Below are 17914 nucleotides of genomic sequence, written 5' to 3'. Positions count from 1 at the left end.
GACCTCAGGTGCCGGCTGAAGCTTCTCGCTCCTTCTGTGGTGCGGCGCCATCAGTAGGGCTGCCACATAACTGCTGACGCCACCGCAATCCAGGAGTAACGAATGAGAGTTGAATACGGTACACGTGGAGGTGCTGTAGGGGACACTGGGGAGGGGGCGCATGGTGAATGCCGACATTGCTATAGTTGAGCTTAGGTGGGGAGAGAAAGCAAAATAGAAGTGTTGCAGCTCTTTGTCACACAGAGGGAAATGTGTTTTTTCCACCTTGAGATAATACTAATATATTTTCTGTTTGATCCATGAGTGACTCAGCGAGTCCTGAATTTGTTACGTTTCGTCTCTCGCCCTCATTTGGACTCAGAATGAAGAGGTGATGACCAGGATTGCGGAGGGTCCAGGATATTTAGTATTGAAAGCCTGCAATAAGTACAAAATGCTGCAGCAACACTCTTAAAAAAAAGATTATTAAAAATTAGGGGCGTCAGGCAATTACATTTTTTAATTGGAATCAATCACATGACTTCGATAGTTAACTCACAATTAATCACAAATTTTATATCTGTTCTAAATGTACAATAATTTTTTTTAATAGATTTTAATACTCTTGTTAACAAAACTGGAAAAAAAATGTTAAATTAATAGAAATAGTTTAAATTAAAAATTTTGACGTCTATAGCCATCAATGGCAGTGAATGAGTTAAAAGCTATGCAGTAAACTTGGCCTGATTTATCCTGGCTTCCTTCCACGTTCCAAAAGTGGCATGATTTGTGTTTGTTGATTTTGATTTTGGGTTAGATATTGGTTCGTGTTTTTCCTTGTGTCCCTGTTGTCGTCAAGCTTGATCATGTCCACCTGTGTTTGTCATCACGGTCTCTCCTCAGCCACGTGTGTCTTGTCCAGGTGTCTCTCGTTGTCTCGTTAGTATGTGTTTTTAGTTCCTTGCTTTCTTTCGGTCATGTCCATGTGTCATTTTTGAAAAAAAAAAAAAAAAAAAGTAAACTTACACATCAAATTCAACATGAGTCCAGTTGCCTTGTTTCATTTCCTTTTCAGATTAACTTGACTTTGATGACTGAGAATCTAAAAAAAAAATTTTTAGCAATCACATTGATACTTTTAATGGACGTTGTGACAGTAAGGTAAAAACTGACCTGGTCTGTTACGCTACTAGTATACAATATGCAAAGAAATTATTAACAACTAAAATAGCAGCAAAAATATGCCTACATTAAGGTGAATAAAGCTAATAAACAAAATAGTTTTCTTCTCATTGCTGCTCCTTGTCAAGGTCTAATTAATGATCCGAAAAAATATTGTTTTGGTTCTTGTTGGGGGAAATTAGCATAATGCAGGGGCGGATCTTTTTCGTAGTAATTTTTGTGTGGACAAATCTTGACTTCAAATAATTTAATTATTTCTTATTGTTAGTTATATATTTTATTTCCCAATTGTTCAAGAGAGACCACTGAATGAATAAAGTTCCAAAGTTTAATAATAATCAAACAATGATGACGCAACACTATTATTTATGTTTTTCAAACCAGAAATGCTTTGGGGGGTACTTGTCTGAAAAAAATATTTCACAGGGGGTACATCACTGAAAAAAGGTTGAGAACCACTGCTCTAGGTATTATTTTGAGTTTCACCCATCCTTACCTGGGGTAGACTCCAGCTGACCTGTGACCCTACTGAGGAAAAGCCAAACAGAAAATGAGTGGATGGAATTCAAATGAAAGGGAAAAAAAGTCTAATTGTCCTTGAATAACTTGAATATTTGATAAGACATCTCCCACACTGTATATACATCCCACGTCCCAGCAGAGCCTTCAGGAAATATGTTTTTTAAACGGATTAAGATATTCAAATTGTGTCTGGAATTTTTCTTCGATTCCTTTTATGTTTTTTTTTTTCATAAGTCTGCAGCTTTTTAGTACTGACAACACATATTAGAAGTGTTGAAGTTTGTATTCCACTGCAGAATGTAGACATATAGCTTCAGTGTGTGTTAATTTAATTTCCTGTTGTATAGTAATTAGGCTAGAAGTCAATTTAGTAAAAAAAAAAAAAATTAGCTCCAATATCTTCTATCCAATTGACTGTTGATTACTAAATGTTTTCAGAAAACAAAACTAGTCATGTGTTTAAAAACAGTCAAATGTACTCATCCCTCAAGCAAATCATGCTTTCCATCCGTCTTAAACATGCAAATCAGCTTTGCTGGCGATGTTTGTGCCACCATCTGTTATCATGACTGCGATGCACGTTTGCGTAAGTATGAATAGAAAAACCTATTCCAACCGTCGTTTCCTGTCGGAGCCGGTTGGAGTGAATGCAGTCACCCTACACGCTTGAGAACAATGCAACGCTCCAAGGACATGTTTCAAAAGCTTCAAGCCAGGGATGGGAAAAATATATGTAACACACATACAGTATATGAAATGAAAGTATTCTATAGATCCGAACAATGATGAAACCTGTGAGAAAAGGTGCAGGCAACAGCTGATGCTGAAGAGTGCGCATGTGTGTATTTTATTGTGATGAGCTGTCTGAGTTTGTTCTGTAGGCTGCACCTTAGTGTTCATGCAACGCTGATAGTCTCCGGAAAAACATGGGGTGGGGGGGCTCAGGAGGGCAGGGGGGGTGCTTCTTGATATTTACACACAGCAGCCACCACCGTCTGGCAGCGATGATGACTCCCTCGTGGCTCCAAAAGACAGCGATAAACATTGAGAAAGCACAAGCGGCAGTGAGAAATAGACTGGCAAATGTGGAGTGCGGCGGAATTCAAAATATGGAAGACGTTATGAGATTTGCGGCCTGAAATAAGAAGGAAAAAAAAAATTCAGAAGAAACGATGTCGTCTGTGGGATTAGATGCCACAAATGACACTTTGGCTGTGAAAGATGTTGTTGCTTTAGTGTAGTTTGTTGTTGTAAATGAGTGACTAAGTGAAACATGAAAAGATGAAGTTGAGTGTGTTCAAGTTGGTTTCAAGGTTGAGCACAATTGGTTCCTGGAAGCTAAACATTATGTGCCATATAATATAACTGTCCACTGTCATGGTGTTCCACAGGGTTCAATCTTGGGGCCCCTGCTGTTTTCGTTGTATTTGCTGCCCCAGGGTTCCATCTTAAAGGGGAAGTCAACGCAAACATTTTATTTTGACAATAATGTGTTCTATGCAGCCCCACTGGGCTAAATGTAGTATTCTGGTTAATATTGCATTGGTGGAATATGAGTTAAGGAGCAAAAATATCCATCTCAGGGGGTGGCCATTTTGCCACTTGCTGTCAACTGTAGATGACATCACAGTTGCTCAGGGCTCAGGCGACCAATCACAGCTCACCTGTTTTCGAAAGCTGCGCTGTGATTGCTTGTTACCTGAGCCCTGAGCAACTGTGACGTCATCTTCAGTCGACAGCAAGTGGCAAAATGGCTGCCCCCTGAGATGGATAAAAACAGCTTGATTTTTGCTTCATAACTCATATTCCAAAAATGTAATATTATTCAGAATGTCATGTTTAGACTAGCGAGGTCACATGTAACACATTATTGTCAATAAATGTTTAAGGTGGACTTTCCCTTTAAGAAAACATGGTAGTTGCATCATCTAACCACCAAATAGGGTCTAAAACACATAACTAGTGTTGGGAATGTTACTTAATAAAATTAATTAGTTATAGTTACTCATTGCTTGCAAAAAAAAGTAACAGTGTTAGTAATTGAATTACTTAATAAATTACCAGGCAAAATAACTATTTTCACTAGTTTAAAAAATGAGACTTGTCATTAACACATTTGATACATATTGATAACACATTTATTTATTTAATTATTTATTTATTTATATATTTATTTATTTATACCAAAGCTGAGCTAATTTTTAATATTCAGAAAAGTCAAGCCCAAGTATTTGATTGCGAAGTACAATGCTGTCACCCGCCATCACTGGTCGTCCCACCTCGGCTGGAAGCGTTGATCCAAACCGGCCTGGCCAAGTCCGCCATGAAGCATTTTGGTGCCTATAAGCTTCAGTCTTGTGCAACAGGAGCAGCAGCAGCAGGTGACCCGGCAGCAGATGGCCAAAGTGACCAGCACCCGACCCACCCACACACACACAAACATTCTGTTTTCATGTGGTCTGTACCTTATTAGGCACGTTTTCGCTATATGGCTAATACACGTTAGTGTTCTACGTGTTCTCGCTATAAGTAGAAGCTGAGATTAAATGGTTCATCAGTATGATGACACCAACAAGAGACACTCTTAACCCCACGTTCATTCACACTTATTAGCCAACAAGCAGGTGAGAAACAGCACCCTGCTGAATGCAGGTTATTTAAATCCTGTGGCGGAAACAGCAACGGAACACACGTCGAACACCATGACATTGACATTTGATCGGTGTCGCTATTAATTGCCATGAACTCCTATGGAGAAACCTGATTACAGTAAATAATAACGAAAACAGCCCATGCATGATATGGTTTATGATGAAATTTATACTGCATTGAGTTTTTAAAGTATTTTATGTAAGATCTGCAGTGGGCTGGAGTCCAGTCCAGGGTGGACCCCAATTCGCTAAAAAGTCAGCTGGGATAGGTTGCAGCTCATCTGTGACCCTAGAAAGGACAAGCACCATACAGTATTAAAAAGAAAAAAAAAGACTGGATGTTACAAAAGATATTTAATTCAAATTGCATTTCCTGTATTTGGAAATTGTTCAAAATGGTTTGACCACAGCAGTTGAGTGCATTCGTTGCTGTCCATGGTGCTGATATAATCAGGCCATTTATATCCCGCAGTATCTTAGCTTGTATTTCTTCTCTCAAAACTCTTATGGTTCATAAAAATATATTTTTGAAGGCACTATTTACACTTTTTGCTCTCCATTCTAAAGACTCAGCAATGTCTCAAATAAATAATACTTTTCAGCTACTGTGTGTAATTGACTTTTTATTTGATTTTTTTATGAATGATTGTTTTTATTATATATATATATATATATATATATATATATATATATATATTAATTTGAGTTAAATTTATTTATATATTGTTTACACTGGCATTTGTCGATTAAACAGGGATGTTTGATTTTCTCAGTACTTAACTCTTGAGTGTTCACTCATAACCACACATTACATTTAAAAAAAAAAGACAGGTAATTTTGCTGCTTAATTCATATTCCACAAAAGGCTGATCTATTTATGCAAATATAGTATTTTTCCTTAGAATTGCATGAAATGAATGGCAATTTTCTATTCTTCTCATTTCTAGATTGGACTGGACTGTTTTGTTGTTGTTTTTTAAATATACATCATATGGTGCCCAAAGCGCTTTACAATGCCTCAAATTCACACACAGCAGTGGATCGGCTGCCAGGTCCACTGGGAGCAAATCAAGATTCAGTGTCTTGCTCAAGGACACTTCGCCATGGTCACTAGGGGTGATGATCGAACCCACAACCTCACGGATGGGAGATGATCACTCTACCACTGAGCCATGCCGCCCCTGAATGTAAAACGGCCACGAGATACCAGTATCTGAGTCCATCGAGTATCGATCCCTTGAAATAGGCCCAGTACTGATATCTGGTAACAAAGAATCTTCTGTACCATATTGAATGAATGCCACTACATTTTAATAAGCAACATATTTTTTTATTATATACTATGAACATATTTTACATTATGGTACAATACAAAATATACAGGGGAATGCTAAACAGGCCTGAGCTGTTTTCAATTTAGGCCACAGTGGTTGTACCATAGCATAAGACAACAATATTGACTGTACACACTCTAAAAAGAGAATAGTTGAACCAAATTCATGGAATGAATTGAGTTAAATCAATCTAACTTAACTCATTCACTGCCATTGACGGCTATAAACGTCAAAAATTCATTTGAACTATTTCTATTAGTTTAACATTTTTTTCCACTTTTGTTAACAAGAGTATGAAAATGTACATTTAGAACAGATATAAAATTTGTGATTAATCGTGAGTTAACTAGTGAAGTCATGTGATTAATTACAATTAAAAAAAAATAATTGCCTGACGAGATGATTATTAAAAATTAGGGTCGCCAGGCAATTACAATTTTTACTTGTAATTAATCGCATGACTTTAATAGTCACGATTAATCACAAATTTTATATCTGTTCTAAATGTACAATAAAAAAGTCCTCGGTTTTCATACTCTTGTTAACAAAAGTAGACACAAATGTTAAACTAATAAAAATAGTTAAAAAGATTTTTGGACGTCTATAACCGTCAATGGCAGTGAATGAGTTTACTTGAATGAATTACGAGGTCATTAAGTTTAATTCATTAAGTTCATTCAACTCAGCAATTCAAGTAAGTTGTTTCAACTATTCACTTTTTAGAGTGCAGTAAACACAGCATACAGTGCATCTTTGGTTCAATGACATGGAACCCACACTTGAGTCCGTGACACGAGAACACGCGCAACAGAGTGACTTCTTGTTGATTCCTTGGAGAGAAAAAAAAAGATCACGTTTGAAGGACACCTACTAATTGGTATGTAAAATCCATTTTGCTTCGGTTGGTTATGAAGCATCACACCACACAGCCTTTTTTTTAGCGCATCACGTGAGGGACAGAATCAACAGTGAAAATGGGAGGACAGAGATTGGTGGATGATGGGGAAAGAAAGAGTGCGAGAAAGAGGATGCAGCCAGAGAGATGGTGTTGTGATTGGATCGCGGATACCCTTGAGCTAACCTCATGAGCAAAAAAATAAAAAAAAAATCGGGGGGGAAAAAAATCCTGCACTTGTAAATGACTACGCCGTCATAGTTGATTTGGGCAGAGGAGCAGAGTGGGAGGTGGATTACCACAGTCTGCCATTAGAGAAGCCCACTCTCGGTCTCCCGAGAGGATCTCTTTCTTCACGGTCTACTAGACAGAGGGAACATTTGGACTTTCTGCAGGAAGCAAAGCAAAGAACATTTAACGAGTTCCTTTTAGATGTCATCATTCTGGAAATGTGAAGTCACTAACTAGAGAACGTGTGACTTGGTTAAAGGACACTTTGTGAATCAGATCATCATTGCCAAACTGAAGGTGACCACCCACAAATAAAGAAGGCTCCCATCTAGTGGTCACTTGTGGATTTACAGCTGTGTCAATTCTATGAACCAGAAGTAGTGATTAACTCATTCACCGCCATTGACGTCTATAGACGTCAAAAATTCATTTGATTAGTTTAACATTTTTTTCCACTTTTGTTAACAAGAGTATGAAAACCTAAAAAAAAAAAATATTGTACATTTAGAACAGATATAAAATTTGTGATTAATCATGAGTTAACTAGTGAAGTCACGCGATTAATTACGAAAAATTTTAATCACCTACACCCCTCATTTTTAATCATCTTTTCTTCTTTAAAAAAAAGTAGTATTTTTTTTTAATAATCTTTTCTTTAAAAAAAAAAAAAAAAGAAAATATAAAAAATTAGAGGCGTCAGGCGATTAATTTTTTAAAATCATAATTAATCCCACGACTTTACTAATTAACTCACGATTAATCACAAATTTTATATCGATTCTAAATGTACAATAAAAACAATTTAGATTTTCATGCTCTTGTTAACAGAAGTGGGAAAATTAATAGAAATAGTTAAAATGAATTTTTGACGTCTATAGCCGTCAATGAGTTAAAAACGAGCTTAAAGTAAATATGCACATAACGTGACGGTGTGTCTGCCTTAATCATTCCCAAATAGAACATTTCCAATAACGAGGGACGAGCATATTCAAGAAAAAAAATGTTGCTCTTCAAACTGAGTTAGTGGCACAAACGCCTGGGGCCTCACACACGGTGAGGTCACGACGCCCTGAGGTGTGTTTCCACAGGCGGCGTCCATCTGTTCATCAAATAAAGTCTCTGACTTCTGACTAACAAGTGGCTCTGCCTCAATGTCACCTCTGGACTGTGCGATGATGCGTGAGCGGAATAATCTACAGTATTTTATGTGGATCACGCGGGTTTCCCTTGTCATGAACAAATAGCTCAAATAGAAGGAAAAAAAAGTTTTCAAAATGTCATGTGGAGGTGTGTGGAAGATGGTATTTGTGGAATAAGGGGGGGGATGTAAAATATGTAGCTAAATACCAACTTGAAAGGGAAAAAATCGCTTTTATTTACTAATTTAAACCATTAAATAGAAATATTCCAGGTGTTTTTCAATGGCAATTTGCTGTGATGAAAATGGAGGGGGGTGGACTGGAAGTTTTTCTTTAAAAATTACTTAAATGTTGCTGGGAAAATAATCTATTGTATTGAAATAACAAAAAAAAAAACAAACAAAAAAAAAAATCCTATAAATGAAAAAGTGATAATCAGATTTTGGGGAAAACATTTTATAAGCAAAATATAGATCTTTATACAGGTAGCTAAGATTGGATGAACTGAACAATTAAAACATTCCTTAACTAAACTTAAAATGGAAAGTCAACTTTTTTTTTTGCATTCTATGCAGCCCCACTAGTCCAAGCACAGTATTCTGATAAATATTGCATTTGTGGAATATCAATTCATCCAGAAAATCAATTTGTTTTATCCATATCAAGGGAGCGGCCACATGCTGTCAACTGAAAATGACATCACAGTTTTTCACTTTGGAATGGCCAATCACGGCTCGGCTTGTGAACGTCACTTAACAAAAAGCGGAAAACAAGGTGAGTCTTGATTGGTCATTACCTGAGCCCGAAGTGATGTCATTTTTATACGAGAGTAAGTGACAAAATGGCCGCCCCGAGATGGATTATAAACAGAGGGATTTTGCTGCTTAATTCATATTCCACAAAGGTAATATTAATCAGAATGCCGTGTTTAGACTAGTGGGGCTGCATAGAGCATATTATTGTATAAATAAATAAATAAATAAATAAAATATTGATGGGGTTGACTCCATTTAAATCCAGCATTGCCCTTCATATGTACCTCATATTGAAAAGTATTGGACTACACAGGTTTGCATAATGTGTGCGAATGTATATCGAGTGTGAAGGGTAGAAAAGCAGGAAGGGTATCACGACAGACAGACCAGCTAAACAAATGTACAATTAGTAATTATTTTTAGATTGTATGGCCTTGTTGTCAATATTGCAAAGCACATATATAACAAAATGGCTGCAACCAGTCAAAGGGTTGATTTCCTCTCAGGTCAGGCGGCCATCAGACTGTGTGGTGCGCTCACCCCGACAGGCCCGTAATACCTCCAAATAAGATAAAGCCTCGCGCCGATGGGCTTGTGCCAGCGATAAGCAAGAGGATCACAAACGGCCGACACAAGCGAAAACACGAGCGTCCGCGCCGGCGATAAAGAATGCGAGCAGCCGGAGGAAAATGGGAACAAGAGCCATCAATCGCTGGCGCCGTGCGCGGACGCCGTCTTTATCTTATATCTTCTGTATGAGTGCAAGTGCGGCGATTGCAATCAAAGAGCGGCTTTTCAGAGGTGGCGACTGCGCCGCTGTGGGCCATCAGGTCATCAATAACCACCAGCATTAGTGGAGCAAAACACACACGCAAGGTCAAAACGGCTGAAATGTCTTTAAAGTGGGAAGAGGATGTGAAACGGATAACAAACAACTTTTTTCTTTTCTTTTTTTTTTTACAGTGTGGGTCCTTACCAGCTTTGGTTGTCTCCATTCCCACGGGAGGCGGAAGGAGTGCAAGTGTTATGAATGGATGGATGAGTGCATGAATGGAAGAGTCGCTGCTTTTTGACATGTCCGCATGGGCCAAGCTGGCAGGTAGAAACAGGTGGGATTTGGCCAGGGGTGTCGGTGGCTAGTTGGGCGGGGATATTATGGATGGCGAGGCGTCTGGCGTGCCCCGCTGACAAGCAAGCTGCTACTTGTAGATGGTGGAGTTACTTAGCCAAGGCAAGCCAAGCAGAAAAGGACGGGGGATGACTTTTGCGTCAGTAGTGTTCAGCAGCCCTTTTTGATTTCTCCCAAAGGCCTCTGGATGGGTAACAACAACAAGGCTCTGATGAATCGAAACTCTTTGATTTAACTTGTGTCCTTTTGTCACACTCTTCTTCATTGGTCCGCTCACTCTTCTACATATGTGGATGGAAACCAGCCAATCTGAGGGGGGGGAAAGGTGGGGTGTTAGCAGAAGCACTGGCCGACATTGACTACATTTTACAGGCGTGGGCCAACTTCAAAGTAAAAGTGAACTAAGGTTAATGTATTACTGTATTTGATCAACTTTATTTTGAAGTTAGGCTTAGCGTGTTACGTTGAGTATGTTTCAGCCTCCTTGACATGTCGGAATGGTATCGACTGTGAATGCTCACTGAAGTTTTTTTTTTATTGTTTTTTTGCTCGGATCGGGCCTGATCCGAACCGACCACGGATCAATGATGATCCATTGCACCACTTGTGTGTACAATTTTCCGAGAGCAGTGGTGGTTTGGAGCATGTGCGACCTGTGGCCGCATTCAAAGCTATGACCACCCAAAAAAAAACGATGACCGATCCCTGATTCGATCAGAAGATAGAGCAATATATCTATTTTAAATAACTTTTATATTTACGCTACAGTCGACAGCCGTCATTCGCCGATAACCAATTTTGTATAATTATTATTATTTTTTTAATAAATTAACTCATTCACTCCCAGCCATTTTCACTGAAGCAACCCCCTTCGCTCCCGGCTGTTTTATTCAATTTTGACAGATTTTGCAAGGCCCACAGAATATTGTGTTCTTTTGCCATATAAACATGGAACCTACCAAAATACAGATTAGAGCCTCTTCTTTCATCAGGAATAAAAAGTATATTTGTATCTGTTTCCATTTTGTAGCAATTAGAATAAGTTTCATTATTATTCACAAACCTGTATTAACTCATTTACTGCCATTGACGGCTATAGACGTCAAAAATTCATTTGAACTATTTCTATTAGTTTAAATTTTTTTTCCACTTTTGTTAACAAGAGTATGAAAACCTCGAATTTTTTTTTTTAGAAATACAGATAGAAAATGTGTGATTAATCAAATTATTGAAGTCGATTAAACTATTGAAGTCGATTAAACTATTGAAGTCATGCGATTAATTACAATCGCCTGACGCGATTTAAAGATTATAAAAATTTAGAACATCAGGAGATTAAAATTTTTTATCGGAATTAATCGCATGACTTTACTAGTTAACTCACAATTAATCATAAATTTTATATCTGTTCTAAATAATAAGTACAATAAAAAATATAGGTTTTCATACTCTTGTTAAGAAAAGTAGAAACATTTTTAAACTAATAGAAATAGTTCAAATGAATTTTTTACGTCTATAGCCGTCAATGGCAGTGAATGAGTTACAAAAAAAGCTTTTTGCAAAATGACCCTGACTGATCTTTTATACTCTGCTGCCACCTGCTGGCCAGTTTTGTAATAACTACAATTTCTCCAAGCATTCTCTTCAGTTCAGGGGCTGCATCAAAGTATTTTGTATGCTCTAGCAAATAAAATAAAAAATAAAATAAAAAACATATAAATACGTCTTTGGGAGCATAGTTATATTTAAAATAGAACATATTTATACATTTTTGGGAGCAAATGAGTTAAGAACACGTAATTTTCTTGAAATATTCGACTTTTGGACACATCAATGGTGCTTAAGTCTAAGAGGGATTACCTTCCACCCACAGCGAACATCTGATTTAACAATTTTTCATCAAGGATGTGTATCTATGGCACTTACCCTCCCATTGACTTCGCCCCTCCACCACCCGTTGGCTCCAGTCTTGGTGTAAATCTTCACCACGTCGCCTTCCTGCAGCGAGAGCTCTCGCATGTCACGCGAACTGAAATCGTACCGTGCAATGGCCACACCGATCACTTTCGGAGTCAACACTGGGGAAAAAGACAAACAGATACATATGATCAGAATTATTCGTGAAATAATTTAGGTTTTGTGCAAAAATAAAGCTTATATCTCCTGCCACCTGTTTATTCATTGAATTTCTGATCTTCTTTGAGCCAATTTTACATGAGAGAAATCTCACAGTAAAAGAAAATGTCACCAAAAGTATGATAAATGAAATGATGACGATGTCATCTCAATTTACTTGAAGATTAACTAGCTCAGTGTTAAATATGAGCTTGACATACTAGCAGGGAGCCATTATTTATTTTGTAAGAATGACAACAGGTTAACTGTACCTTCTGCTATCAAATGTATGAAATTATTCTACACCTGCCACTATATGTCACTAGCATAGACAGATGAACAAAGACATATTTGAAATTAGTAAATAATTTCCAGACAAATTGCAAATGTTGCTGATCTGTTGGCAGCATTTGCACAACCATTTGCAGTATGAGACACACATGTGGAGCAGGTTAGCTAGTTAGTGCTATTCCATCCCGCCCGTCTGCCCTGCTGGCTTTCACGCGCCCCCAGAGAGTGAAAGTTGGCTGGAGTTGAGTGAGGCTGACATGCGGAAATGGAATGTCAGACCTTTACAACTCTGGCCAAGGGGATATAATATCTGACGTAGAGGTGTTCTGTGTGTTTGGACGCTTCCACCTTTCAGTCTGACAGGTGCTCACATGGGGCGAAGTCACCTGCGTACTGAGGATTGAGACGTGCTCAGGGCTGGATTAATGGACAGCTTCTTTTTTTTTAGAATTATAGCGTTCCATTTTTGAAAGTCAGATGTCCCAATACTTTTGGCCATATAATGTTCATATGTGAAAATAAGGGGTGTTAGACAATTAAAAAAATTATATCGTAATTAATCGCATGACTTCAAGTTAACTGACGAATTATCACAAATGTTATATCTGTTCTAAATGTACAATAAAATATTTTCTTCTAAGTCTTCATACTCTTGTTAAAATTAAAGTGGAAAAACAATGTTAAACTAATATAAATTTGGATGCATATTTTAGTCATTGATACAGCAATTTTATAGTAATTAATTATAAATAAATAAAAAATTTAAAAGATGTACTTCAAAAAACGAGTGTGATATTGATTTGTGTCGGTCATTTTTCTGCCACTAGATGGCATAATTGCATTTGTAAGACGGTGACAGCTCAGTGCATTTTTCCTTTCATATTAAGAGCTATCGAATCTTTAACATGACGTCACTTGTGAAAGTCTGCACTTCTATAAAATTGTACAAAAACAACAGTTTGACCCCAGTCTCCACAAATATATGCATTATTATTAAATTTATTACTGCTAAATTTTGACGTGGATGTGTCTGCTGCATTGCGACTGTAATTCCCCCAGTACAGGCTTTCTAAGTAAGGGGCGGTCATTAATCGTTCATTAAAAACATTAGTAATATTAAACTTTACTTAACTTAGGAACTTTAAATTAACTCAAAATGTATGCACTAATTTTGACACTAGTAGTAAAAATAAATAAATAAATAGGCACACTCATGATGACACAAAAAAAAATTGGGCAATTCTTTCCAAAGACATAATGTTGGACGGACAGGCAGACAAACAGAAAGAGAAGTGATACCTGTACCTGACCAGAAGGGGGCAGAGGAAGGAGGTACAAAGCTGTAGCCGGCAGGGGTTACAAAAGAGAGGCCGCAGAGCAATGGGGCTATGGTGGGGCGAGCCAAGCAGGAAGCGGCGGGATGCAAGAGGGAAGAGGGCAGGGATGTGGAGATGGAAGAGAGAAAGAAAGAGAGAAGCAAAGAAAACTGTTTTCAGAGTTAACAAAACAACGCAGCTGCGGGTAGGGAAATCTCGACAAGTCACAGATGTGAAGTTTAGGACTCTTTTGACATTCATCTCATTTTCACAAGACCTGGAGGGGGGCCCCATTTGGTGTTCTGCGGTCATAAAACTACAAGGATTGTCCTCAGTCATTTAAAGGTCAGTCATTCCAAAATTGCTGATACGAAAGAAGCACCCCTGAAATGCAGAGCGACACATTTTGTTTTAATCCGTCTGGATCCTTAAAAGGGACTTACATAACATTTACATCCATTTCTACTTCACACACGAACTGTTTCACATTTTACAAAGTAATCCCTAGTAAAACAAGTTTAACAGTCTTTTTTTTTAAACCCTTACTCCCTTTTTTGTGTCATTGTGGAAGCTTGCAATGACAACAGAGTAAATTTCTCTACTTCAAAAAGACCAACAGTGTCTTTATCTTACAAACACGAGAAATAAACAAATCCGAGGCCCGATGCATTTGTATTTCTATCTGTCTTCCAATATTCACAAAAGAAGATACAAACGCGGATCCAATTGCAAAGGTGCTCTGCTGCTGTTTTTTTTTTTTTATGCGGGGGGGTAAGAACGTCGACATAGGAAATACGTGCTGTTAGGATTAAGCTGCACTATTAGGTACGCCTGCACAATCTAAACTCCATTAAAGAGGATTTGGTATCAACTCATTTGCTCCCAAAAACTTATAAAAACGTTCTATTTTAAATATTGCCATTGTCCCAAAAACTTATCTATATGTTTGTTTTATGATAAAGCATAGAGAAAGCTTTGATGACCTAAAGAGGTCTCTTAAAGCAATTGTAGTTATTACAAGAACGGCCAGCAGGTGGCAGCAGAGTATAAGAGATCAGCCAGGGCCATGTTCTTTTTCCAAGTGTTTTCAACAGATTTGTGAATAATGATGAAACATAGCTATATTCTAATGCTAATTGATGCAAAATGGAAACAGACACAATTATACTTTTTTTCTTAATGAAAGAAGAGACTCTTTCTTTTGGTAGGTTCCATCATTTTATAGCAATAGAACACAATATTCTGAGGGCTTCGCAAAATCAGTCAAAATCCAGTACAACAGCCGGGAGCGAAGGGGGTTGCTTCAGTGAATATGGCTGGGAGTGAATGAGTTAATAATAAATGTGTGGTTTTATACAAGTTGATTAAGTCCTCCTCGGAAGTAGTCGGTGTTTTTCTGCGGCAGTTTGATGCATGGTGACATCGCAGTCACATTCTATTGACATTTTATATTATTCAATTAACCTAACATTCATGTTTTTGGGATGTTGACGTTTCCGGAGAAAATGCACACAAGCACAGGGTGAAAAGACAAACACCACACAGAAAGGCCTGAGTCGAGATTTTAACCAGAATATTTCTCTTGTATAAACACGTACTTTCGAGTAGTTTGTAATTTCTAGTACACTTACATGAGTATAGTAAACATAATATACTGTACTGTACTCCTTCTTACACCTTTTACAAAAGCAGTGTGTACTCAGATTTGATGATCAGTAACTCATTATCACATTTTTTATGGGGTTGCAAATATAAAAATATGCACTGCATCATACTGCCATATGTCTCTAATATTTTGCTTTCCTCATTTAGCCACAAGAGGAGGATCTTTATCATCTGTATTTTACGATACAGCTCTTAAATCAGATCTCATTAAATGGTATGAGGGTACCCAATGAGGTGCCTGGCAAGTGCATACTAAAAGTAATTGGGCAAAAACGTAGCATGACAACTACAAGTACAAGTCAATTGTTTTTGAGGAGTGATTGAGGAGTAAACATTTGTCCTCACTAATGGCAGACAAATGACTGCGCTTTATGAGAAACATGTTGTTCTGAACAATACTTGCTGGCGAGTTAACTGGCCCGCGTTATTGGTATGCTGTAAAGGGAGATGAGGCGGTGAGCTCTGCTGTTTTTTGACATGAGTACTAATCAGCCCGCTGAGAGAAAACTCAGTAGCCTCTGACGGCATCCAGGTACAAGGCCGTCTACTTCAAACAGACACCAAAAGCACCACCTGAATCCAATGTGCTTAGTTTTGGCTCGGCCCTTTTTTTTCTTTCAAAAACCACACCAGAATATGCAGTTGACTTTGTGAGCGGTTAAAAACACACAAACGCACAGAGATTGAATCTAATCAGTAATCCAAGGATTGAGATGAGACCCTTCCACGAGAACATTAATTTGTATTTTAGGTTTTATGCACGGCTTGAAGAAAGTCTCAACATGAAGGAGCAAACTAAGAAAGTGTGCACAACGGGACAACATTAGAAAAGATTAAAGTGGGAAGTGTGGAATTATTTTGAAAAGCATGTTAAACGACGCGGCTAACCAATCTGTTAACAATGGCATTGCCAACAATGTGACCATCAGCATGCTGTCTCTCGTCAGAAGCGATAAACTGGCTTGAGAATAAAATGTTAACACGAGTTACAGATGTTGTTTTAACAAGCAATTGATGGGCACTATTGTCTTTTTTTTTTCTTCTGCCGTTGCTTGAAAGACTCGGCTTGGAAGCAGCGCCGTGTGGGGTGAAACTAGACTTTTGAAAGGATGAACTACACAGCGCACTTTTCGAAGAAGGCAGACAGTCAACTGTGAATCTTTAATAGATGCTTGATGTTTTTTCTTTCAGCCTTGTTCCCACCTGGCATTGTCTGCCACAGCAATATAGATAAAGAAAAAAAGGTTTACTTCTCCTCAAATAGATTCAAGCGTGAGAAATAAAATTGCAAACAACTCACAAGGAATTTTTAGTTTACCTAAGTAAAAAATAAATAAACCCTACATATATATATTTTTTTATACGTTTGTAATTTTATACTCCCAATACATGTGCCCTGCAATTGGCAGGTGGGATAGGCTCCAGCTCACCTACGACCCTAATAACGACAAGTGGTAGGAGCACTAAATGCTGGAGTGGGCCACAAAGGACCACAAACTTCCCAACCAGATGTATGACAAAAATGCTATTTTAGATATTGAATGGACAAAATAGGTTCTTTAATATAATTCATTTTTCAAAATACATTTCCCCGTGCACAAATAAAATATCAACTATGCTAAAGGTTTTGAAGCAAACAGCAACTTACTTTTACAATTTAACTCATTCAAACCCAAAAATGTGTAAAAACGTTTTTCAATACTTTGTCCTTCACTCCCAAAAACATATTTACTCTTTTTTTTAATTTTTTTTTTATGTTTTTTAATGCAAGAGCATACAGAAAGCTTTGATGCAGCTTCTGACATGAATAGATGGCTTAAAGCAATGGTAGTTATAAAAAAACAAAACAAAAAACAATGGCCAGCAGGTGGCAGCAGAGTATAAGAGATCAGCCAGGGCCATGTTGCAAAAATATCTTTTTGTCAGTGTTTTCACCAGGAATGTGAATATTGAAGAAACTTAACTTTATTCTAATGCTAATTGCTGCAAAACGGAAAAAGATATATATATATCTTAATATAATATAATATAATATAATATAATATACTTTTATTTCCCGATGAAAGAAGAGACTCTTCTTTTGGAAGGTTCCATGTTTTTATAGCAATAGAACACAATATTTTGTGGGCCTTGCAAAATCAGTCAAAATCCAGTAAAACAGCCGGGAGCGAAGGTGGTTGCTTCAATAAAATGGCTGGGAGTGAATGAGTTAAGGATGGTACAAAGCTGCTGAACAACAAACTAACATTAAGTGCAAGAACTCATTTTGGGCATTTTTTTAATTTTCTTTACTGGATTGTACCCTTTTTACACTCAGCTTTCCAAGAAAAATATTTATTGAATCTTTATCAGCAATTTTTTAAGAATTTATCAGCGGGCCGAATATGTTAAAAAACAAACAAAAAAACTTCATGTTGAGATCTGATGCCTCTTAGTAATGAAGGATTGAGTTACGGGGCCTGGGATATTTGTTATTATATTATTACAGTGCTTGTAATTCATACTATTATACTCATATTCACACCCATACTACTCATAAAAGACCCAAATATTTAGCCTTCAGAAGATATTCCAGATGAACTTAAAATATACGATAATAACTTTGTCAAGTGAACTTTGACTTTTTGAAACTTTTGAATACATTGCCAACTATTCAGTAGTTCGGTACTTTTTTCACACTGTGCTGTTGTCTCATAATAATAATAATAAT

General features: G+C 37.4%; 1 protein-coding gene across 3 annotated transcripts in view; it reads right to left on the bottom strand.

Moving 5' to 3' along the window:
• Positions 1-3940: 3940 nt before the first annotated feature.
• The window catches only part of vav3a (vav 3 guanine nucleotide exchange factor a), an 84297-nt gene continuing 70323 nt past the window's right edge, over positions 3941-17914 (bottom strand). Inside the window, exons 26-29 of one of the 3 annotated variants that reach the window (XR_013289625.1) lie at positions 13529-13609; positions 11744-11895; positions 9665-10126; positions 3941-4623 (exon numbers count right to left, since the gene is read on the bottom strand). Coding sequence is in view for 2 of the 3 variants with exons in the window: in XM_077553846.1 (XP_077409972.1) it covers positions 10091-10126; positions 11744-11895; positions 13529-13609 (269 nt within the window). In the remaining variant the exon portion in view is untranslated. Of the gene's footprint in view, positions 4624-5642; positions 10127-11743; positions 11896-13528; positions 13610-17914 lie in introns of those variants that run through there. The other 2 variants (XM_077553846.1, XM_077553847.1) reach the window with 2 other exon arrangements.

This window comes from Vanacampus margaritifer, chromosome 20, assembly GCF_051991255.1.
Source record: "Vanacampus margaritifer isolate UIUO_Vmar chromosome 20, RoL_Vmar_1.0, whole genome shotgun sequence".
Lineage (NCBI taxonomy): Eukaryota > Metazoa > Chordata > Actinopteri > Syngnathiformes > Syngnathidae > Vanacampus > Vanacampus margaritifer.
The sequence above is the reverse complement of the archived record's forward strand: the minus strand, read 5'-3'. Positions and strand labels throughout refer to the sequence as shown.